The sequence below is a fragment of the Molothrus aeneus genome, chromosome 1 (genome assembly GCF_037042795.1).
Source record: "Molothrus aeneus isolate 106 chromosome 1, BPBGC_Maene_1.0, whole genome shotgun sequence".
Lineage (NCBI taxonomy): Eukaryota > Metazoa > Chordata > Aves > Passeriformes > Icteridae > Molothrus > Molothrus aeneus.
In genome coordinates, this window is record NC_089646.1 from 114,028,779 (window position 1) to 114,055,257 (window position 26,479).

Genomic DNA, 26,479 nt, shown 5'->3' on the forward strand with positions numbered 1-26,479 from the left:
TTAGCTGGGGTCACCTGTCCTGGCTGTGTCTCCTCCCACCCTCCCAAGCAACCCCAGCCTCCTCACCAGCGTGGCAGCACAAAAAGCAGGAAAGGCCTTGGCTCTGTGCAAGCCAAGCCATCCCTGTATTATCATTACTGTGTCCAGCAAAAATCCAAACCACAGCCACTGGGAAGAAGGTTAACCCTACCCCAGCCAAAAGCAGCACAGCCTGCCAGAAGGAATAGGTGGAGCCCGGGGGGAGCTGCACACACTGGGACAGTGTGCTGCAGAGCTGTGCAAATGATGCACACAGAGCCACACACCTCACCAGCTGATCTGGAAAGAAAACACTGGAGATGACTTAGCTTCACTGGTAAGCCTGCATTGGCCTGTGTGGAATTTGCTGGTTCTTCTGTTTTAGCCTGCACATCTTTCTTCTGAACTAACTTTCTTTTTTTAGTAACCCTTAAGGACAGTATTTTCTTTCAAGGCTTCTGTCTGACAAGACCTTTTATATTTTTAGACTGTTATAAGAACACTCTACAAGGAAAAGAAGCATGTAGATTTAAACTTGGGTGAATGAATTTTCCTTAATTTTTGGTGAATCTTTTAAATTAACATCTTCAATGATCAGATGCTATTGCTACTACATTTTTATGTATCAATCAAGTTGAACAATCTGGTTTTGCAGAGTTATATGGACAGGCTGTTTACCTCTCTGAATTGTACTTTTGTGATCATCACAACACATTTCTGTGAAAAAGAACATTGCATATTCTCAAACAAATTAAGTGTCATCAAGAACAGTTCCAGGGGTCCTTACAATGACCCTGAACAAGGCTTCTGATGTAGGAAATGGATAATTCTACCTGGTAAGAATAAGGATGTATAAACAATGGCCTACCACTTTTCTTTAATTCACTGCACTTTAAAAAAGTGGTGTATTTTTATCTTGAAATACATGTGACTGGTATAAGTTTTGCCTTATCTACTGGGTCAGGGGTTTTTGTTCATTTCATTCTTTATCTTTGTCTCCATGGAATATGCCTTCTGAAATATCACAGCAGTGCATGTATTTGCAGATTATTGATGGGCTTAAGACAAAAAGAGTGATGCTTTCAGTAAAATATTCTTGACCACAGAATTATCTGTTCTTTTTAGCAAGAGAACATAGAACCCTGTAGAAAGGGACCTTTTCTACATGTCTCTATGGGACAAGTAATGAGAAAATGGATTAATCTTGCAACTTCTCCTGGAGGCCATTATGCTGGTTGGGACAGTTGGAGTTTCATAGGATTTAGGTCCAGCTATCTGTATATGCCCAGCCATTAAAATTTACCTAGATGTCTTTTACAAGGACAAAGACTTGAGTCAGATTGCATTTGGTTTCTAAAAATAGCTAACCTGGCTGCATGGAGAGAATGAGATGAACTAATGGTTCATCACTGCCAAACATTTAAAAAAATGCTCAATCCACATGTCTTAAAGAAGTCTCTCAGTTTTTAATTTATAAAATGAGAATAGAAATATTATAATACTTTTCAAGGATGTTTGAAGCTCAGTCATAAATACTGAGGGAACTTTAACTGAGTTGTTTGATAGTGTAGGCTCTATTAGCTGGAAAAGGAGTGCATACCAAACTGAATTTACTGACACTCAGCTCATATTTGCTTAGGAGATTGTCTCAGAACAGATGAGTGTGAGACATGTTTATTTTAAGTCTGCACAAAATTAGACCTTGAAAATCTTTTTGAGAATTTCTTCATGCTTGCCTAGAGTGACTAGGTGCCTTGCCTTTTTTAACTAATACTGTATTTAAAACATATTTATAATAAATGTACTTGCATGCTATCTAATATAAATAATTGACTACTTAGAATAAATATTCATGATCTCAGGCATAAAACTCACTGAGGACTAAGTCAGTTGTGAGCCTGTTCCTGGTCTTCACATCCATATCACTGACCTTCTGACGGTACCCTGCAGATTTTCCATCTTACCAGTTTAAGCTGTAAATTTTCATCCCAATAAGCAACTGTCTGTTTTTCTGACATAGCCACAGCTCTTCTTCTTGTGTTGTGTTCAGCCAGTTGGCATCCACAGGATGTCAGAACATATCACAAGTGAGGAGGCTTAACCTTTCAAAACTGTTTACCTCCATATGTGACCGGTTTTTGCAGCACTGCAGTATTGTGGCACAACCTCTAAGTATAGCCTTTAGATGTGTTTCTAGGAACACTGGCTTATAAATAAATACAGTTGACAGTCTGCTGATCACAAGCCTGTATTTACCACAGAGAAGTTTACATGATGTCATGAAGGATTTGACAATTAACCTTGAAAATTCCCCAAGTATGTTCAACATCTATTGTATTTTTTCTGAATAAAACAAAAAAATTAAAAATAAGAAACTTATGGCACAGGGTTCATTTGGATTACAGAAGATAATCACAAAAGGGGTAAAAAAATAATTTCACTTCTATCAGAATCATGGATAGGATTTTTAAACATATTTTGGGCTTGCTATTTGATGTTTCAGCTGTGTAAACATTAGTGAAGCAGTTTGTTATACTGCTGCTTCTTCTGAGCATTTATATTGAGTTAATTCAGAAGAAAAGTTGGCCATGTCTACTTTCCCTCTTGGAAGGTCATTCTAATGGTGCTTTAGGCTTATCTTGGATTTTTCATTGAGTTCTATTCTTTAAGAAGGAGCTTCAGCACAGAAGAAAAGCAAGCTCATGGGTGCATGACTGATGGAAGGAAGAAAAAAGATACACGGGTACCTTAGCTGGATAGAACCCTGGAAACAGCATAGGAAGCTTTAACAGTTAGCAGAAGAACACTACCACTGAAAACATAGTTCAAATCTTGGGAAAACTAATTTTCCCAGACAGGCAGTGAAGAAGTTCTCAGCAAGGGACTGGGTCGGTATTCCCTCAGGTTACATTTCCAAATCTGTAACTGAATTGGAGCTGGCACTAAGGATTCAACATAAGGGTTTATTTTGAGCTATAGTAGGAGTCTTATAGCAAGCTTAACATCAGTGATATTTTTAGATGTGGAGATCTTGGCCCATAGGATTTCATCTGAAGTTCTTTAATGTCTAATTCCCACTGACATCAGGGGCGTTAAGCATTTAATTATTGCTGAAGCTTAAGTTACTTTTGAAACTGGAAACCAGACATTTCACAAATTTCTTATGATGGATTTAAGATTACTCAAATCCTGTTGAGTTATGCATTTCCTTTGCACCTTGCTGTACCAGGGGTCAACAAACAAGAAGTTTTACCCCTAAGGTGAAATGCGGGCAAGAACAGCCAGAACAAGAGAAAATTGTATTAAAAACAGCTCTTTATGTTCCTCAGCAGTACTCTTTTCCTTCTGTGTGACTATGTGCTCCTACTGAAAAGCAGTTCTGGTGAGCCTTCTTTTTCCCCACTGAAAGACTCACAGGTGTTTTATGGTTGCTTGCAATGCATTAAACCTTTGCTCAGCTTTCCTCCCTCCCTTACTCTCTTCTCTCACAAACATTTAGCTTACATGGTTCTCTAAGGCTTTGATACTTTGCAGCTGAGGAAAGAGCCGTGCACTGCTTGGCAGGCTGACCTATTTCACAAACACAGGCAATTACTCCCACCATGGAGCAGCCCTTAATTCATAGTCAGGGTCTGCAGAAGAGCTTTCTGGTGTGCAGCAATCCCCTGATGCCCTGGAAGGCAAGCAGCTGTTCCCTCCTGTGCAAAGACTGTGGCCTTGGAAAAAGAGACGTGGCTACACTCCTCCAGAGCTTGTCAGCTGAATCAATAATCCTTTAAAACTGTCAGCAGCAAAGGCAAATGACAGCCACCTTCAAGCTCCTTTAATTTATGCCAGGATAATATGTTGGCAAACTCCCTCAATCCGTCCTCCTACTCTGAAGGCCAAGGACCTACATTTCCTATGGCAAGTGTGTGTGATTATGTAAGTGTCTGTCTTCAGAAGTGCAAAGGGTTCTTTCATTAATTTCATCCTGGGAAAGCTAAAATGAGCCAGCTAATTATATTAGCAACTTATTTAATTAATTGAAAATTTAGCCAACGTATGTCGTGCTTGCCTTTCAAGATGTAAAAGCAACCTGTGCTGCGGCTGCCTGCTGCATCGAGCCCACCTGGATTGGCATCCCATTTTTCCTCAGCTCTGTTATCATGCATGCCCTATAAAGTCATTTATTACACAAATTGGCTACTTCAATTCTTTTTCCTGGATGGTGTTTGCATTTTTAAAATGCAGTGTGGAGTGTTTGCTCATTAGTCAGTATTCTTTAGCTGTCACTCAAAATAGCTGCATGACTTGATTCCCTTCTGATTAAAAAAAAATTAACAGAGAAACTGCCAGTCAAGTTTACCAAACAGTCCAACAATAGAGAAACTGTAAGCCCAGAATATTCTCCAGTTTCTGTAATTATACACTGAGCAGAGTAATAAAATAATTGGCATTCATTACATGAGTTTAAGTGTTCACATTAGAGACTTCTATTTTGAGGACATTATTACCATGCAGTAATAATTCAGTTCAGCTTGGTGATACCTAGAATACAATAGCTTTTGTAGAGTTAGGGAAATTTGTTAATATTCTACTTGCAAATAAGCCAGTAAAATTGCTGCTCGATTCCTAAAGATGCAAAAGAAGTTTTTAAAGACAAGTGGCAAATCTAGATTATTTCAGAAAATAATTGATTTAGGCAAATATCCTTATTTAGGCGGTGCTGCTATTAAATTGCTATTTAAAAATCAGAGTATATATCCTGTAGACCTCAGAAGTTCCAGCTGTGGATGTGGAATGTGCCACTGGCCAAAAATGATGAATTCAAGTTGCAGTCTTTGATTGAATAATTGTACTGAGTATACCAGGTAAGATATTTTTAAAAGGCCCAGAAGGATTTACAGAACCAAATACCACTAATGACCCATAGAATTTATGCTCATAAATTTATGCTCATAGAATTTATGTTCAGTCCTCAAGTCTCTCAGATGAGGAAAGCCATAGGAATTATGCCTCTGAAAAACTAATCTAAGAAGAATTAATTCACCTAACAGTCTTTGCCAGTGAATTAGCACAAAACCCATTGGAAATTTGTGTTCACAAATGTGAAGTCTTGAACAAATATATCACCACTGTGATAATCTTCTGAATGGCATCTAAGGCTGGAAAAACTCCAGAAAAACATCTCTCAAACTCAACCCAAAGGCATCTTAGTGTTTGCAGCAGGCATTCTCAGCATGCTTGAAACACAGTGGTTAAACACTCTCTTGGGTGAGCACAGGCATCACCACCAGTTGTAAGACGATAAACTAAGCCCTTCTTGATCTAGAATGTAAAAAGCTGCTAAGTTGGTAAGACAGCTTGATTTATATAGCTCTTGAAAAATGGCAGTTGTGACAATTCTGAATTGTAGTTGCTAGCCAAGTGCTTGAAAGAATGAAATAAATACCTGTCACTGCCCGCAACTGTAAAACACATCATTCAAAAACATTCTCTCCTTCATGCTTTTACCTATTTTCAAAGCCCATTTGCTTTTGATAGATTAAGTGGGACTCAACTGGCTCCCAAAATATACAAGCTGTATATATTTTTGGTAAACTGATTGCTCAGGAAAGAAGTTTCTGAAGATCCAGCTTAATGCTGATGAGTCAATGTCTGCAGTGCAGACACAGATTGTAATGCTGGCTTATGGGCAGGGGGCTCAAGTCCTCTGATAAGCACAGCACTGATGCAGGCAGATCATTTGGTGTGTGAAAGTTTAGCCAAGGAGTCTGCTGCCCCGTGGTGCTGAGATGCCATCAAAGCCATGCTCTTTGTGCCTTGGATAATAGACTCTGCTCTAAAACTCCTGGGTTCCTACTCTTTAAAAGGCTTTGTAGGTTGGTATTTCAGGCAAATCATTCAGCTCCTTTTTCTCTGGTTCATGCATCAGGAAAATGGATGTCATACCGACATTCTTCATCAGCTATTTTAGGAATAATGTAATGACTGCAGAGAATACTAAAATATTTTGAGAAAAGGTGTTAGATCTGCAGAGAATTGTTAAATGTCCCGTTCACGGGAACATGCACATTCTGGCAGCCAACGTTGCTCCTCTTGAAGAGCTTAGAGGAATACAATGGAGCTATAAGGGGAAATTTTGTCACCTTTTCAGCATGGATAAAGGAGAGGGAATCTTATACTGGAGACAGAAATTATGTCTTTTATTAACTGAGTATTGTCAGACAAATTTTTTTGTACAAACATCTCCTGCATTTCCCAGAAGCCTCTGAGATACTCAGTTTATGAACTCTTTGCACTGAGAATAGGCTGTGTTGAGATCATATCATACCTATGACTTTATCTATTTTAATGTTAAATTATGAATTTATGGATCTAGGTACTCGGTGAATAGCATAAATTATTTTAATGCAGACAGAAACACAGGGTGATGGCAAATAATTACAAATATATTCCTGCAGTCTATGGAACTTTACCTGATTACTTGACTATTTTATTCAGAGTTTCCTCACCTCATTATGAGAAAGAGAGGTAATGAAAATGTATAAAGGCACAGGGCAGGGGTTATTCTGATGACATAACTTAGGAAACAAGAGTTCTAGTCAGAACAGAAGAAAGTGAATTTAAATGCCCTAGAAAATGAAGTCTGCTTTGGAAAAACTAGGAAGCAGTGAATTTCCTTGCTGACTTGATAGTTACTCATACAAGCAGACCTTTGTCCTCAATATGACATCTTGTATTAAAATACGAAGCAGGTAGTACCAGTAAAACTTGCTTTAAAATTCAGAAGAATATTTGTTTCCTATGAAATTCATTGTTGTAGCAGGATCTATTGTCCAAAAAAAAATTAATAAATAACCATAGTTACCAGGACTTCAATAAAAAGCCTGTCTGCCTAAGGAAAGCAGATGAGCTGGCTTGGGGGGAATGCCTGAAGAACAGCAAATAGGTGCTACCTGTGTGTGACTACACACAGGCTGGAAACCAGAGCTGTGCTTTGCTGGGACAGGATGCTGCTGCCAAGAGGAGTGAGCATGAGAGGGCAGCTGTCTGGTTTTATGGAGGACCACAACACATTTCTGAACCAGACAGCTCTGATCTCAATGCTCCAGTCATCAAGAGGTTTTATCTAAAGGCAGGTACCTAGGCACCTGTCCCCGGTGCTGGGATGGGTACAGGGATGTGGAGATACCAGATGAGATGAACAGAGGAAGGGAGGAAGAGAGCCAAGAATCTGGAGCACCTCTACAGAAAACAAATATATGAGCTGGGAAACCTGTGGGAAAACAAGAAATATAAGGAACATTGGGAAAAAAGCAGTTTGAAAACCTTGCAGATGAGGTGACAAAGAGAAAAGGAAGGTGGTCTCAGGCAGCATTTGGGAGGGAGGTGATGCTGAGTCCTTTTGGGGTCAGAAACAGTAGAAGGAAAATATGTAGAACTGAAATGGACAAGATGTTTAATCTATGGTTAATTGTTTTGTGAGAGGAGAAGGAATAGTTGAGTATCTCAGAAAGATACATTCAATCACACTCTTTCCCCTCGACAGACGTTGCTTTTCAATAAAAAAATAAGGAAAATATCTAAATAACTTTGTATTCATATACTGTTCTAAACATAATCAAAGCAAAATTTCTGTCTCCTGTTTCCCAGACCGGGTTAAGATTTGGAAAAAAATTAATAATTTAAGTATGCTAGGTTATTGCAAAAGTGTTGCATTTATTCCTTGGCTAGTATCAATGCCCATAATATGCTGTTTCAAACTAGTCAGAAACAGCAATAGAAAAATCTGAAACTCATTACTGTATAACCAGGCCAGAAGTGCTAAGAGTTCAAATTAAATGCTAGGAGCTCAAAATAGAATTCATCTTGGTATCCTAACATTAAAACTTGTAGAGACATAGAGACAATCTACACACAAACTGAATGGATTTCTGATTAATGTGAAATATTTTTTTCCCACCAGTGCTGGAGTGTATTTTGTGTGTGCTCTAGTAAGAACCACAATTATTTTTAAAAAAATGCATAACCTATTTACTTCATCTCTCTGTGGAAGATCATTTACTCAAATAGATCATGGCACTTTTTTTTTCCTCTAACTGGGAATCTGAACTCTTTGAAGTGTATTTTCATATTACCTTTCAAATCTCAGAATGGGATATTAGTTTGTCATGGTGTTGGTTTTGCTTCTTTGCTTGGCAGTGTGTTTATGGCATGGCTCAGAGGGCTTTCTATGAGCTTTGTTTTCTAAAGAATAGTTATGTTTCTAATTGACTGAGAGGGATGAGTTATCTAAGTGCAGTAGCAGAGATAAGCTATTTTTCTGCAGGCTGAATGAAGAGTCATTCACAGCTGCACATCCAAACAACTACCAAATCTGAAGGAAAATAGCATATTTCTTAGCATACCTTCCCCGAGTCAAGGGCATGCACACTATCCTGTTTCCTTTCTAAATCAAAATTAATGGGGTGGACCAGAGTAACCACATTCTACCAATCTAGTATTTTCACCAACACATGTAGAACTACTGCTCCTGGGCTTTTATGAGTTGTTACTGGATTTTTATATCAAATTGTTTACTTATATAGTAAAGGCAGGGCAACCCCAACGATGGTGAGAAAGTGATGCATCTGACTCCATTGATATCAGAAGGCTAATTGATTACTTTATTATACCATAGTATTCTATACAATATTACTCTGAATCTAAACTGAATCTGCACAAGCACCCAACTCAACTCACTGCCCAGAATCTCGTGACTGTCTGCTGACCAGCAGTCTGCACACGCGCTTGGCCCTGATAGGCCAAGGAAACAAAACACCATCACTCTGGGTAAACAATCTCCACATTGCATTCTACTTGGGCACAACACAGGGGCAGCAAATGAGATAAGAATTATTTTGATCATTCTTTTCTCTGCTTCTCTCACTGCTTCTCTCAGGTTCAGAGAATGTGAATCCCACATACTTAGGTAACTGTTATAGATGGAATGCTTTATTATTTTTATTCTCTTTGTTAAAATGTCCCAGTGATGTGAGTTGATAACTTCTTGATCATCAATGTCATAAAAATGCCTTGCTAATCTGCTGTCTCACTGTACCAAAAAAACAATAAATCAAATAAATATTAGGCATGCAGCTGACTGTCACTTCCCCCTTTGTGTCGGCAGAGAATCTGATTTACAGTCACACTACTGTAAAAACTAATACTCATTTATCTGCACTTTGAGGTAGATGTTCAGTAATCTTTAAAACATGATCTAAGTATTTGAATTCCATTTGCAGGGCCCTCTTTGTGTTCTGTGTCCAGCCTGAACTATTTCATGTTCCAGCCTGGAGGACCCTGGCATGTATGTCTGGAGACACTGAAATATTATATTTTAACAAAATATTGGAGAAGTAGATGAGTTGAAAAAAAGGAGAGCACCTATTAACATACATTCTTCAAGCAGCAAAAATAATGAAGCCTCATTTCCTGCCTTAACCACTGCCCTGAGAATATATCCATTTTTTTTCTCAGATCCCCTGGGTTGTCACACTGTGCTGTTCACTCCCTTCTTTATTCTGAGTTCTCTCTCATGACTTTTGGTTTGGATGGCTAAGAGGCAATATCTGCTGGGATTAGCTCAAAGTTACATCTTTGTGAATTTGCCAGCTGCCAGGGACATATTTATTCACTTACTAATTGGTCCCTAGCTGTTGCAATAAAAATGCCTGAAGGCATAAAAATGCCTGAAATTCAGGCATAAAATGAAATGCCTGAAGTCCACTATGCTTTAAGTGGGAACATTTCTTTGGGCCCTTCTCTAGCTGCTGTCTTCCCTAAACCTCACAGAACTCAGCATCTTTGAGACATCTGTTTCTGTGTCAAATTCTGTTGAAATCAATCGGTCATTCTTAACAATTACCATAGAGCACACTGATGTGCAGATGCATAAAGAAACAAAACTAAAAATTTTATAAGGAAGTGTGCACAGAAATAAACATTAATATAGATTATCCTGACTATAATTCATCAGAAAATAATAGAAATGGCAACAGTGTACTCAGGTAACAAAGAATTAGAAGTGAGACAGTAGAATTCTGCAAACCTTTTTGTTTATTGGATATCAAGTCTTGTTGCCCAGACTTGTAATCATTCACTGACAAGCTCAGAAGTCAGAATGATCACAGCAACTATAATGAATAATGTATAATTTTTTTAAAAATTCATATGACTTAAAATCACATGAGATCTTGAAGCAGGAAGGAGTAGAGCTCATTTAAAGAGTACTAAAATCTGTCATCTAGATGGATATGGAAATAAGGAAAGAATAAGTGAGGGAGTGTTCAGGAGCACCTACTAAATGCCTGTCCTCGCTCTCATCTTGTTTGATAGCCTTATGGATGATGACATGTATCATTTGCCAGCTGGGTTTCCAGTGACTGGCTTTTCCAGGCTTTGCGCAGAGATGTGAGGGTAGCTGATAGTGCTTAGGACAGCTGCCATCACAGGCCAATCTGACTGACTGGTCAAAATTTATCACCACCAGATAAATATGGTTTAATACAGGAAAGTGTATTTTACAATCAGAAACACACCCATAGGATGGGTGCGACAGACCCATTGTCTGTTTTCGAAAACAATAATTCAGAAGATTGCAGAGCAGGAGAGAGAAGAGCTTTTTTGTGAGATCTTGGTGTCAAGTTGACACTTTGAACCTTATATTGATCCATGCATGAAGAGGAAAAAAAATATACAGTAGAGACATTAAAAAGATCAAACCAGTTTGAACACCACCAATAAGACCACTGTGCCCTGTTCTGTGACTCACAGCTCCTGGAGGAGGGAGCTACTCAAGGAAATTCAAAGGACAGGAAAAAAATGGTCTCAGAGGCCATCAATCAACCATTGGGATATAAGTCTTTTAGGAACTCATAAGCCTAGAATATTGGGGAAAGGCTGAAGGACTAATTCAATCACTTTCTCTGGGTACTTATACATTTGAAAAAAAAAAACAAAACTTAATGACAGGAGCCAGGGGAACTTTTTCAATCTTCCAGACAAGTAGCAGAAATGGAAATTAGATTCATCTAAACTTGCAACAAGGAGCAAATTTTTGGCACAAGCCACAGATAAATATTGGAGAAGCTTTTCACAGGAAATTTTGAGTCATTATTTTGCTTGGTATATTCAAATTGAGTCAGTTTTTCTGTCTGCGTGTAGTATATAACTCTAAATATGCCATACATACAGAATGTGTGTAATACTTACCTGCACATATCATGTGTATATATTCCAACTATATCACTCATAGGTAGATATGACTGGTAGATATATAGCTGTAGATCTTCCTTACTGAAAATGAATAATTTTGCAACTAATAATGAAGAAAAAGATGTAAATATGAGACCTAAAATAATCCAAGCATGGCATGAGCTGGAAGCAGAATTAATCTTCAAAATACACTGAATATTCTTCAAAACAGCTTGTTAGGCTTTGCTTCAATTTACATTATCTCCACAGTAGGTGAAAATATGGATTTTCTTTTGAGATGGAGGAGGAGAGGTTAGTGATTGCTTTTTCACTAACAGAAAAATAAGTCTATTTAATGAATTACTGTGAAAATACTCTTGAACTTTTATTGAAGTGAAAGAAACGTAGCAAAGAGTTTGATCTAAAGGAAACTTCTTCATGTACTAACATGAACTAACAGCTCCAGTTTTTCCTTTGCTAAGTGGGATTGAACAAATACTAAATTGATTTATTTTTCAGAGTGACACTAATTGTGTTTTGTCCCTGAGCATCATATCAAGCATTATCCTCAACATCTTTTGTGAACTTAGAGAAGTTTAAAAGACAAACACAAAAAAATGCTTCGTATACAAAATGTTTCTTAGACAGATTGTGTCAAATAAGGTACTAACTTCAGAGCGATTTTAATGTGCAAGTGGGAGAAATAGCAGTTCCTTAACGAGGGCTGAAATTTATCTCAGAAAGCCAATATGAGCCTATGAACCACTGAAAGCCAATCCTAAAATCATGACTTAAGGAGATTTAAGGGCCCCATGCTATCTTTGCATGGAGTCAATATTTTTTTTGCCAGTGACCTGGTCCCATGTTATTGATTTGTAATAAAACTTGGTATAAGATATTTGGGATATTTTTCATGCCAAAATGCATCTTGGCTTCTAGTCTTGTCTGTGTTGGATGCTGGCCACAGCTAGAGAAATATCTTAAAAAAAAATCTCTGGTGTATTTGAAATATTGATTTAGTCCTTCCTTTTCCAAATCCTCAGCAGACATTTCTAGAGCCAGTGTGATAGTGCTATTTGAAGTTTAGGATTTGCTGACTATGTCTTGAAAAAAATACTCAGAAGAGATAGTTTGAATTTGCCAGATTCTATTTCTGATATGTTCCACCATATTGCAGCCACTATGATCATTTCAAGCTGTTTTGCTTGTGGGATGCTTGCAGAAAACATATCAGAAATCTTGGTTAATAGTAAAAATGTGTATCTTTCATCAGCTTATTTCAGGCTTAGGAAAATTGTCTTCACCTGGTTACTACTGAGGGCTTCTGAGTAAAAAACTGATGCCCTGAAAAATTTTAATTTTTAAAACTCTGAAGGTCCGTGAAAAATTATGCTTAAGTTATTTGAATCCTACACAACTTCAGCCAAATCAATGGCTGAAAACCAAAGGTAGATAAATTCAGACTGGAAAAGTGCATATTTAATGGCAAGGCAAATGTCCCTTGGAAGGATGCTTTGTCCCTTGTCTGAAACTTTTGAATTCTTTTTCACTTTTTTGAACACAATTATAGAATTTACTTGTTGTTCATGATGCAATGTGTGGCTTATATTTTACATTAATTTTTACTGTGCTGACTCACTTTCAATATATCTCTACATCTATGAAGCACTTTACTGAAGTATCAATTTTTTTACATGTTTCACTAAAAAAATTAAGGTGGTGAATTTGTTGTGATTATATTAAACTAAAACACAAAAGATTTTATAGGTGCTTCCTTTTCCAGAATTTGTACTTTTCTCTACAGGCATTGAAAAACTGGATTTTAGTAACCTTCCAATTCTCCTGGGTATTCGGTGCATTCTTCTCCCACATCGTCTCATTAAATCTCAGGAAATAATGTGACAGCTTTGATATTCTCAGACATCAATTTTTGAAGCAGCCAGTACCTTGTAGGTCACTGGCAGGTGGTGAGACACCCTTCAGAGGAAGGAGGGTTTACAGTATTTTGAGGAATGTTTCACGTATCCCTGTGCAAGGAAAAAGTCATTTTCTTGAGTGATCCTGGAGGGAACAGACACAGCCTGGCCCCTAAAGCCATGACCATATGTACAGTTTGTGCATGCAAAAATATATTGAAATGAGGTGATTCATGTGATGGGTTGACCTTGGACTGCAGACAGACACCCACCCAGCTGCTCATTTACTCTGCTTCCTCAACAGGACAGGGTAAGAAAAGAGAACAAAAGACTTTTTGGGCTGGGGTAAAGGCAGGGAGATACTTCACCACTTACCACCACAGGCAAAACAGACTCAACTTTAAATATAATGATTTATATAATTTATTGCCAGTGAAAATATGTGGATAGTGAGAAACATGGACTAATTAAAGCAAGATTTCTCCCCTGTATTCCCTTTTTACCACAATAAACTTCAGTCTTTCATCCCTGACCCTTCTGCCTTCCCCTTCCATGTGGAACAGGAGGAGGGGGGATGGGGAGTTAGTTACAGTCAGTCCAGTACCATTTTCTCTCTCCTGCTTCTTTCTCCTCACGCTTTTCATCTGCTTCAGCATGGTATCTCTCCTACATGGTATAGTTCCTTCAAGAAAATCTGCTCCAGTGTGGGCTTTCAAAAGACCATACTTTCCTTCAAGAATTATCCAGAGGCTGGGCTGTAGGCTGTAAATACTCTCCATCGTGGTCCTTCTCAGGCAGTGGGAAATTACCTGCTCCACCATTATTCTGTCACACGTTTGCCTGGAAAACTTAATTCCCTTCCTTCTTCTCTCACCTCAGTGCTTGCATGGCTGCTCTCTCATCCTTATTTCCCCCTCTCCTCTGCCTATTAGACATTTTTAAATGTCCATTCTTAAATATGTTTTCCAGAGGCACCAACATATTGGCTGATGGGCTCAGCTGCATTCTGTGGTGTGTCACTTTGGAGCTGGCTGGAAACTGGCTGGAAACAACTGTGTCCACATGGGATAGGCTCTGACCTCTCCTCATGGAGGCCACCCCATGTGTCTCCCTGCCAACACTTGGACACCTGACACCCAATTAGAAAACAATTAGAAAACAGTTTCATGGGAAATTGATTAGGAAACCGACGCAGTTTGTAGCACCACCATGCTTTCAATTCAACAGACTTATTTCCAAATTTTGTAACCCTTTCAGTTCTAGTTTTGTATTGTTGCTCTGAGAGTTTTTAGTCCAAAGTTTTACATTCTTGTCCTTTTTTGATGTGTGGGTTCAGTCCACACCTGCAGCAGTGCCAAGCCAGCCACCAACGTCTGGCGGGCCCCTGCCCTGTGAGCTGAGAAGGATGGCGTGCAAACCTTGGGGCAGGTGACACAGTGACTTTGCAAAAGAAACAAATGCTAATACTAATTTTCTCCCTGTTCATGCTTATGCACTCTCACAGACTAAGTTATATATATATTTTTTTAATTTTGTGTACTCTTTAATAGAAGACTTAAATAATCTAAATGGCATTTACGATTTATATCATCAGGAGGATGGGGAGTTCACTTTAATATTTTTCCAAAGCATTTCCCATTAAAAAAGTTCCAGGTGATCTTGTTAGATGCCATGGAATGAAAATCTGTGTGGCTGGTTCCTCCAAATCAGTGAAATATATGAGGACAAAATTTGTACAGAAGCTGCATAAGCAAGAGCATATAAAAGCTTGACAGAAAAATGCTGGTGAAATCACAGAAATATGGGCCAGCAGAAAGGCATTTCCTCAAGCGTTAAGTTCTAACAGGATTTTTATATGTCTTGTAAACTCCATCTTTTTCTCATTCTCCTGCTGGGTGGCAGAGAGAAGGGCTGCTGCTGCTGCTGCCATAGGTGCTGTGGAAGGTGTCTGTGCATGGGACAGAGCAGTGCAGGTGGAGCTGTCTCCCATAGATGGTGCCCTATATTTAACTTAGCATTAGGTTGTCATGGTGTTTCTTAAGAGCTAATGGCAGGGGCCTTGTTCTGCTTGGGGTTGCTGTATTCTCCAAACAATCCCTTGATTTCTTGCAGCAGGCTCAAGGCATTGAAAGCCCTGAAATGTAGAAATCATGGAAATGAGCCTGGAGTCAGTGGGTATGTTTGTGCTGCACATACTTCACTGGAATAAAAGACACCAAATTACCTAACAGACAAGGAGTCTAGCTGTGAAAGTACAGAATCTAAGTTTAGACTCCTAACAGGCAAAATGATCTCATGCTGTCTTGCCAAGCCTGGCAGCACACAGACTGCTCGGCACACATGAGTACCTGGTGGTTGTCACTGCCAGTGAAGGACTGGACTTGATTGGTGGCTAATGAGGACTCCTAAACTGAAAATTTTAAGTTTAACACATCTTTAGTAGAGCAAGAAAATAACAAATCTTAGAAAAATGTAATTGAAGGGGAAGAGATCACCCAGCATGGGAGCTAGTAACTGGCCTTAGCTGGGGTATTCTGACAGTGAGACTTCCATTCAAGTATCTTAAGCAGCCAATTACTTCTACAGATAGAGGAGAAGGTAGTGGAGCTTTTGGTGTCTGTGAAGAAAGAAAGATCTCAACTACTTACTGTGGTGTTTTGAAAGACAGGAGAGAGGCAACTTTCATGGTTCTTGTGGTCCCTGCATTCCAAGTTGCCTCTCTCTGTGTTGATTGTATTCATAGTTTCTAATACAATTCCTGAAACATTAGCAAACACTGGGTAAAATAGTTAGTTTGGATTTAGGGGAAAGACAAAGGGAGACTGTGCTTGATTTTATCTTGAAATAAAATTATGACCATTGTCCATGTATTTAAAGCTATGACCAGGATTGCTGCTCAGCAGAAGCTTCTCAACACTGTCTAAAGTTAGATTTGTTAAGGTGGATAAGACTCTGAGTGCAGCAAGAGATAAATCATTAGGCAGGTGTCCTGTACAGACCCTAAGAAACTGCCAAAGCTACATAAAATAAGCCAAACTTTTGCCATTTAACTTTGGTCCTCTACACAGAGTCCAGACCACTGCTTTTAAAAAATTAGGAGTAGGTAAAATGAATAAGGTGAAAGTAATACAATACAAAGAGTATTTCTTGATTTTCAGGGCAATAACAAGTTGTTGTGGAGAGGCAAATTGAAGAAGCAGCTGGAAGTTGTAACACCAGAAGTGTCTATTGAAAGCAGCTGAGAGAAATCATGGGTGACGTTATTCCTATATATGTGCTAGCATGTTCTATGAGTATTGTGTAACACAAAGGAGGAGTAATATCAGGTGTAATTCTGACTTACATTTCAACAGGGAAGAGTTCCTAACACACATTATGCTGCATTAATCCCCTTTGGTATGCAGTGGGAGAAAGTTAAGCTGAATGTTGGCAAACTGATATTGCATCTGTGTTGCCTTGAAAATCCCCAGCTATGAATAAAGGCTGTGGCAAAAACTGGAAATGTGGACTACTGGAGACTCATCCTCAGACACTGATACTCCCATGTTTGTGAGTAGGACACAGTCTGAGTGTAAAACCACAGGAGTGGAACATTTCAGTAGGGTGCCATTTCAATCTAGTCACAATCAGATATAGTGGGAGTTAAGAAAAAAGAAAAAAGTGCTTTTCTGACCTCAGGAAGCTTATTTCAGTTGAACAGAAAGCCTTTGATCTTGGTTTATGATAGCTAATATATGACAAAGTTGTTGACGTGGAAAGGTAATAGGATTATTTTGGCAATATGTTTATGGGGAAACAGCCCAGGTGAGAGCAAGAGTTTATATTCTTATCCATTCAGAAAACAGGAATGCATGAAACAAAAGTAAGATTCAGCTTTAGGTTTCATCTCACGGTATTGATCAGGGAATGAGATCCATGAGCATGAAACACGTACTGATGACCTGGACACGTGGCCCTTGATGTGACCAAGAGCTGCCCTTAAGGTCTGCAAAGCCTCCTGTGTACTAAACCATGTATGCAAGAACAGTATGTACACCATGACACACATTGCTGCCATACACTGTGTTTGGGAACAAAAGAATTAGTGCAGAAACCCATGGACTCTTTTCAAGCTGCCTGCAAGGCTGCCTCCACGTGAGTCTTTAGCTTGTGCCTACCCTTGGAGAGCAGTGTGGCAAAAGATGTGTAAATATAGCAAGACATTTTCTGAAGCTGGAGGGATACAGTCATGCTGTTTCCTAAAGTACAAAGATGTGAATATTATAGATCCTTGGCTGTGGTTCAGAGAAGCACCTGGAAGCTTGGATGCATGTAATGTCACTTCCCCAGCTGAGAAGAAAAATCAAAAAATAGGCTTTCTTAAAATAATGTTTCAAAGTCTCACATCCCAGGCACTGTTTTCACACCTAGATGTCCTGCTGTATTTGGTATTCCTGCTTTTAGATAAATTTACTCCTGGAAATGGTGAGATGAGTACAATGTTTAAAGGAGGGATGAGGCAGACAGACACCTTGGCAGGAGTTTGATTTCTGAAATCAGGTTGAATGTCAAGGAGCACTTTCTCAGATCAGTTCATTTATTTGTAGGGTTTCCAGCTGTCTCGAGCTGTTCTGTCCTTATGCTATATAGGATTTATGTTCTGATATAATTAGAAGAAAAAGTCATTTATGGACCTGGATATACCTTTAATCTTTCAAGTCCAAATCAGGTTTCTCAAAAATGCCATTGAGGAGAATTCCATTGATTCTGACCTAGTTATTCAAGCTTGCTTCCTTCCTTGAAACAATAATACATTTGTGAAGGTATTCATATCTGCATACATTTTCTTTTCCTTCATATGCATTTGCTTTCACTTGTGAAAGTCACTGTGTGTTATTTTTTTATCTTGTCTTTAATGAGCTGTAGTTCATTGTAGTGTATTATGTATTATATTTAAAGTATACATAAATAAATGCCACAATCTATAAAATGCAAGCACATATCATATATGAGGAAATTAATAATTTCAGGGAAAGAAATTAAAATTATGGTTGAATCAAAGCAATCCTGTTCTTTGTTTATCGGACAGAAAGTCTGATATACTCTCACTATATTAAGAACATCTGAAACTCATTTGTAATTAAAAAGATGTCATTCCTTTATACAAATTAAGTAATGCAAACCATTCAAAGAATAAAAGAGGTTAAATTGTATTTTTCACTCAAAACAGATTATAATTAGCTCCTGGCAGAACGTTGCCCTGATACAATGCACTATTTTTTTTCTGTTGTGACTATTGTGGATGGGCTATGCTGCAAAGGCTGAAAGTGGGTATGTCCACTCCCACTCTTTGCTATTTATGGTATTTCAGGTGTCCACTTTAGAACCATTCAAAAGCATCCTTTTGCTGATGCAAATTGTGGTGTTTCTCCTGTGCAAAGCCTGCATTTCTTTCCTCTTCAGGACAGAACTTTAGAGATCAAATCATATACTGTGGAAAATGTTGAAAGGTTCAGCTTTAGAAAAGGAAGAAACATGGAGCGTGCTTTCATGCTTCCTAAGGCCATTTTAGAGAATTCCTGCTTTCTTGTTCTTGTAACAGTCTGTAGTGGATGAGCATATAGCTGCTTGTGTACATATTCACTGGGAATGGCTATTTAGTCTTAATTTAAAAGATCAAGACCCTAAATATAAGATTCATAATACAAGAGAGTCAAACACACCAGAAAGCTGCTGCAGTACCCAAAAAGAGTGCAGAGACTGCAGATGAGCAAGTAGGAAAGCTGATTTTTATTCTTCATGGACAGTGGCCCCACAGATCTTGTCCAATCTCTGTTCATTTCTGAGTGGCAAATAAGTCTTCCTGACTGCACCTGCATTGCTACAATGTTTGTTTGATAGCAATAGAAATTTATTTTAGTTCCCCTTTGAAATAGGGATAAAGAGGTTTATATGAACGTATACTCAACAAATGCATCAATATATTCTAATTAATGAATTATCCATTTAGTGCTACAATAATTCACTTTATTTCTAACCATTCCCAGTGAATTATTTATATAGAGACATTTATTAGCAAACTGCCATTTGCATGACTTCTACATCATTCTTCTCATGATTAATTTACTTTCAATAATTCTTTAGTGCTTAGTCTCATCAATAAAGAAAAATGGATGGAGCCCATGAAGCATTTAACTTTATCTTAATTCTAGATCCCTAATACCACTGCCAATAGCCAAGAGCAGACACAGAATATATTAACTGACAATTCCTCCCTTTTGTACATTCCCTTGTCTCCTTTTCTCTCCTGTATGCCAGTATCCCTGAGTTTGTTCTGTAAAAGCAGAAGATGATTCCCTATTAATGACTATTTAAATAACAGAATTACATAGCTATTGTACTTGCTTCTTTATGTCCCAGACAGTGACTATGAATTAATTAGCATTAGAACAGTAGAAATTCCTGTGAGTTTAACATTGTATTTTGTGTGCATTATTGAATAATTTTACACTTCCTAATGCAAAACTGATGATATCTCTTCAAACCTCTGGGGTAGTGTGTGAGGTCATTGAAGTTAGATTTGCAAAGAAAATATATGGAATTCTCGCTCACATTATTTTTTCCTTAGCTGATAATGCTGTTCTTGAGTTCTTGTCCAGAATGGCTTGTTTGTATTGAAAGATTCTTTATACTATCCATCTACCTTTCCCAACTTTTCATTTCATGAGGGAAATGAACTGTGTTTTCTCAATACTTAAAACATTCCTACAGGAAAACAAGAACTTACATTTTCAGCTCCCAGGGTTGTCATCAGAGATAATGGAAACAGAAAGGCAGCTCAGTGTGAAAAAGCAAATATACACATCAGAAATGAAAACACCAATTTATACCATGTCTCTTTCCTGTCTTCATTGCTGATAGCTTATTTTGTCCGTGAAGGAAGATTCCAGAAGTAACTTTGGTGGTTTGTTCATGCAGGCATCTGCATGGGAAGAAAAATTAGGAAGTTTTATTAAAAATTCTCCCTGGAATCCTAAGTTTGCTTTATATTTCTGCTGACTGTTTGTTATTTCTTTTATTTTTGAAATGAGGGGATTTTCAATTCATGGATTCATGGGAGCTCACAACATTATTAGCACCCTGCCAGAGAGGAAGAAACACTGGCAAACAGAATCCCTCCTGAAAGCAATGAATCTCTCTATACTACTTACTGAGCAAAATCTTAGTGTGTTATGCCAAGTGAATTGTTTAAATAGATTTTATCTCCATAACTTACTTTTTTTCTCTTTTAAAATAAACTTTTTTGTTTTCTTTCAAAGTAAATAGCATAATGTATTTAGGCTTAAATTTAACATTTGCTATTAATACAACTTCTTAAAATTTATGCTATTTAAGAAATATATTCTTGATTGTTAAGTTCTAAAGAAAGCTGTTTAATTGGGAAGAAAAATACTGGCTATGCATCCAGAACTAAAGCTTGTTGAAATGATTAAACAGCTTTTAACAGCAGACAAAAGAAATGTTTTCTTCATGCCAGTTTGATTTACTTCAATAACTAGTTCAAAGTTAAGGAACTGCTTAGAAATAGAATAAGCTGAAGCATCATTATCATTAAATGGCCTATGAATAAATTCTCAGTCTGGGATCCTGAGACTTATGAATTCATTCATTAGCTGTACGTAAAATTAGCTTTGGTAGTAAACCAGTTTTAAATATAAAATGCTTGATACATTTTTTCTCTGTATACAACATTTATTGCAATTTTATTTAAATAATAAATACACTTGAAAGGCAAGGATTTTGCATTTCAATTGCAATTCCCATTTCTATCCAAAGCAGCTGGATACGAGGCGTAAGTAAATAAAAATTAATCTTCTAGTAAAGAAGAATTATCATTCATTTCTACCAGAATTCTATGTAAGTATTTATCATTTGAATACTTATGCTGATCTATACCATTTTTGAAATGGGAATGTAAGGTGTTTTTCTGGTAGTGTCTGGAAGCAACAGATTAGTTTAAAAGTCAGATTCATTTCAAAGCAGCATTTTTTTTCCTAAATTTACCTACTGACAAGAATCAAATTCCCTTGAAGAGAAAAGAATAATATACATTTAAAATAAGTATAAGAAAAGGTCTGGTTTTTTAACAATTGTTTTACAGTTTTTGTATTTTCACAAAACTAATGTTTCAAATCTTATGAGAAATAATTTCATATTAAATGCTTTAAATATTTGTCAGGTTTTAAAATATTATCATTTAGGGCCTTGTTAATAGGCAATTCTGTGATATATTGGAGATAGAATGGCTATATAAATTAAAATATATCACCCCCTACTTTAGGACCATCTTTACTCATTATTTTAATTCTGTAAAAAATTCCAACATTTTAAAAATAAATGTAATTTCCAAATGGAAGAAAGTAAGTTCTGAATTTTCCACTTATTAAAATTCGGTTTAAAAAGGGTGAAAATATCAAAATGGTCAATTTTTTCCCTCAACAAGAATAAGGCAGTTTAAATTTTGATGTAACAATATTAACATAAATTTATTTTTAATAGATTTTATGTAGATTTATGCTCACATTGTCATTGATTTAGTGTATATGTAGATGATGCTGGCATTTTAATTAGAAGGACTTGGTTGCTTTATATTAGACTTCTTTAATGGCTTATCAAAATCAGAAAATTCATATTCTTTCTTGAAAACATAAACCACAGTCGGTCGTCTTCAATCACAACAGCTGACAGAGACACCGATTCCTGACCTGCTCAAAGTTGTGAATTAATTAATTTGTTTCAAATATGTGATTGCTAGGGAAGAGGTTCAGAGCGTGGTTTAAGAGCTGCTCTTGTTTGTGTGCATCCAGCACTGGGCAGTGAAATCTCAGCAGCAGAGGTTCTTTTCTCTGAGTAAAGGAGAGGGAAGAGGTTTTATTGTGCCAGAGGTGGAGAACATATTTAAAGCAGCAAGGATCTCCCTGTTTTCAGCCAAGTGCTGACATACTAATTATGCCTTAACTGCATCTCCTGTTTCCTCCTAGGTCTTACTGCTGCAGCATCCCTTGTATCCCTGGCTTGGGCTTTGGCTTCCTACCAAAAGGCCCTCCGTGACTCCCGCGATGACAAGAAACCCATCAGTTACATGGCTGTTATTATCCAGTTTTGCTGGCACTTCTTCACCATTGCAGCAAGGGTCATTACTTTTGCTCTGTTTGCCTCGGTTTTCCAGCTGTACTTTGGGATCTTCATCGTACTGCACTGGTGCATCATGACCTTCTGGATCGTTCACTGCGAGACAGAGTTTTGCATCACTAAGTGGGAGGAGATAGTTTTCGACATGGTTGTTGGGATAATCTATATCTTCAGCTGGTTCAACGTCAAAGAAGGGAGGACACGCTGTAGGCTTTTCATTTACTACTTTGTCATCCTTTTAGAAAATACCGCCTTGAGTGTTCTCTGGTATCTGTACAAGGCCCCTCCAATCTCCGATGCATTTGCCATACCAGCACTGTGTGTAGTGTTCAGCAGCTTTTTAACAGGCATTGTTTTTATGCTGATGTACTATGCCTTCTTTCACCCCAACGGACCGAGGTTTGGGCAGTCACCAAGCTGTGCTTGTGAGGACCCTGCCGCTGCCTTCACCCTTCCCCCAGAAGTGGCCACGAGCACCCTGCGCTCCATCTCCAACAACCGGAGCGTCACGAGCGAGCGCGATCAAAAATTTGCGGAGAGGGACGGGTGTGTGCCTGTGTTTCAGGTGAGACCCACTGCACCATCCACACCTTCCTCCCGGCCACCAAGGATTGAGGAGTCTGTCATTAAAATCGATCTGTTCAGGAACAGGTACCCAGCATGGGAGAGACACGTGTTGGACAGGAGCTTGAGGAAGGCGATCTTAGCGTTTGAATGTTCCCCTGCTCCTCCACGGCTACAGTATAAGGATGATGCCCTTATTCAGGAGCGCTTGGAATATGAGACCACATTGTAGACAAAGCAAAAATGCAGCTTGGAGCAGCTCCAACATTACAGTCCAAATTAAGGGTTGACAATAGGGCTGTGGGAACAATTAAACTGCGTACTACAAGTAGAGCAGCAAGCTATAGCGTTCTTAGTCTGGCTATCATCATGATTATCATTTGATCCACTGTGTGCAGTCTGTCTGCAGGACACTGATACAGCAGCATCTCTGAAAGCCTCAAAAAACCCCAAACCCTGATCCACACATACAAATCAGTTACATCCGCGGGGGGAACTCACCCACCACCCCTCACTGCTATGAAACTCTGACTGCACAGTACTTACAATCAAACCAATATAAAGGCTCTGACCAGAGCTTTCAGCTTCAGCCAGTAGTGCATTTTATTTTAGAAATGAATGATTGATATTTCCATAATCAATGGCAAAAACAAAAAACCCACACTTTTTCAAAAATAACGAAACTGTAGCACACAGTGTAGCTGTTAGGAAAACTGTTTTCTGGGGCGAAAAACAGGAGTTTAGTAGCCTTCAACACTCCCATAAATCAACCATTCAGGTTAGAATAAGTTTGCAAAATACATCTTAATTAAAAAGAAATGTCATCATGTTTATAAGGCTGTCAATGGAAAATAAACTAAATTCTGATTAAGTAAGTCATTAAAATTAACACTACCAGAACTGTTTGTTTTCTGTGGAATTTCAAAATCTTTTTTAAATGCAATTTAACTTCTTGATATTATTTTCAACAGAAACTCTATGCAGCTCACTTCTGCTTTTGAGGAGAAATAAGGAGCTCTAGCACGTAGTGATATTCATTAAATGATAATCATGATTCAGTGTTGAATTTGCAAAAAAAAAAAAAGTAAAAGAACAAGGAAGTATAGTTTTCATATTCTAAACTTTTTGGAGGACCCCTTTCACATATTTCAGAAGAAACCACAAGGAGCTGAACACACTGAAACTTCTCTGTTTCAGGACTGAGAATGCATGATTCAGTGTGTGAATGTATGCAGGTGTGACAAGAGACTGACATGCCATACCCTTCTAGTGCCAAACATTGTATAACTGCAAGGTTGATAATGCCTGAGGGACACAACAAGTGGCACAAGCCCTACCAGAAAAAGAAGCAGGAAAGACCAACCAAGCTCTCAATGTGTAGAGACAGCTCTGATTTTTCCCCCTCAAGGTGAAAGTGATGTCTTTTAAAGGCTTTCAGCCGCCTCTTAGTAAGTATATTCACCGAAGTATAATATATCAAGTTATGTGGAAGAGCCTCTTCTGCCTGTTCAAGACTGGTGTCCAGAGGTGTCTAAAAATTAGAATCTCTTGTAATAGAGTGCTTTTGATGCAAGCTTTTGGGTTTTAAATACCTCCCTAAATCTAGTTAAAGGTATTACACTTTATGTTAAAAGTATCCCCTGATGGTGCTTTCAGATGCATTAAAGGTGCAAGTCAAAATTTGATAGTATTTTTTTTAAAGCTGGTGCAGAGTGAAAAACTCATGGATTATTTCAATATTTTTGTAAAGTAAAAATATGGTATAAAAGGTTACTTTTTATAAATCTCAAATCTTTTAATACATTTCATTCTCTTTATAGCTTAGATTTTAAGAATTGGTCCATGAATTTTATCAAATGACTTTTACAGGTTGACATGAACCTGGTTTTCACACATTATGGATTTGTTTTGCAGTGTAATGCCATATGAAAGCCTACATGGGTACTTTTAGAATACTCTATAAACTGTGGATCCTGCTTCAAATGTAAGTGGCTTGTAAAGATACCAAGTGATTCCATGAGAAACAATTTGCTATAACTGTTTCCATCCATTTTAGGAGAGCAAAGCAGAACTGAAGAGTTACTGTTGTAAATGTAATGGCATTGTCAGGATGGAGAAGACCTGATAAATGGACTGTCAGATATATCCAGTGTAGTCACTGCTGTGTATGCTGCTGGGTAAATTTCTGTCTTTCCTATTACAAATATTTGTACTATGAAATGGCCAAGGTTACACAGACTATGTTTATTTGTATGCATTCAATTAGCCATTTTTAATGTTGACTTTTTTAATTAGTGAGATATTCAATACCTGTTGTACTTTGCTGGGGCTAGTTCCTCTAAACAAAAACCTGTGAAAGTGCAGGAATCTGCAAAGCAGAGGGAACTTTACAGACATCAGAAAAAATCTATGCTTCAGGGGTTTCTTAGGTATTTTCAAATTAAGCAATTGCCAACTGCCTCTATAAAAATTTTTCAAATAAAGCAAATCTTTGATAGTCCAAACCTGAAGCTTTTTACAAAGTGATTAGCCTTTTCTTCATGGAGATACAGCTGATTATTCAGAGAAAAGCACTCATGTTTTTTCAGAAAATATAACACTGCAAGAATTGCTAAAAAAAAGAGATTTTGGAAGCAAGTCCTTTGTCCTATCATATTCAATAGACCCTTCACTCCAGAATCAAATTCCAGCTCACACAAGGGAATTGCTATTTTTCTTTACAATGAAGGCAAATGTAAGCTCTATGATCCGAGATGTGAGGGTTTCTTTTGGAGACAGTTTGAAGTGTTTGCTGCTGCTTCAACAACTCGGAAATTGAAGCCTGAGTGAGGCACAGTGGGCAGCCTTCTCAAGCTTCAGTCTCCCACCAGCAGCTCCTGGGGAGAGGGGCAGCATTGCTGCTGTCAGCGAGGCTCTGCCTCTCCTGAGGTCCCTCTCATCCTCTCGCTCTTCCTCAGAGCTGTGAGCCCTTTGGTCAGGCTTACAGAATTGAAGAAAAGTTGCTTTGTATGGAATTTAAAGGGTTAAGGTGCTTGCATTGCAAGGTTTCTGAAGAAGGTTTGGGATGAGTTTGTTTGATTTGCTTTTATTTGGTTTTGGAAGGAAGGACACAGAGATGTTATTTATCCATGTGGTTTTTCATGCCTAGCATTTATTTTCTTTACGTTCACAGCATTTTTAATTTCTTAAACTACTGTTTGCAAAAATGTTTATCTTAAGGAAACTACTGCAGGGTGTGAGTGCAGATTGACATATATGTGTGTGTTTGTGTACATATATTTATATGTATGCAGCTCTACTTATTCACACCTTGTCCTCAGAATTCAATACGGCAGTTTGAGGCAGGGGTAGAAGTCCTTATGCACCAAGTCAAAATTTGTTCTCCAAAATTTTTCTCTCTTACAATCATACCATCAGTGTCACCTGCACTGAGAAGAGGGCAGTGACTGAAATCTAAACACTCTGATGGCTGCATGGACAGTTTCCTAATTTGCATTGCTGTGAGTAGTCACATTAAAAGCTGTAAGAATTTTTAATAGAAATTGCCAAGAATAAACATAGTCCATGCTGAAATTCCATTATGGCCTTAT

General features: G+C 37.9%; 1 protein-coding gene across 1 annotated transcript in view; it reads left to right on the forward strand.

Annotated features, from left to right (window-relative positions):
• Positions 1–23,778, forward strand: part of XKR4 (XK related 4) — a 211,258-nt gene extending 187,480 nt beyond the window's left edge. The window contains exon 3 of the mRNA XM_066563233.1: positions 22,175–23,778. Coding sequence (XP_066419330.1) covers positions 22,175–23,121 — 947 coding nt within the window. The 3' untranslated portion in view covers positions 23,122–23,778. The remainder of the gene's footprint in view (positions 1–22,174) is intronic.
• The last annotated feature ends 2,701 nt before the right edge of the window (positions 23,779–26,479 follow it).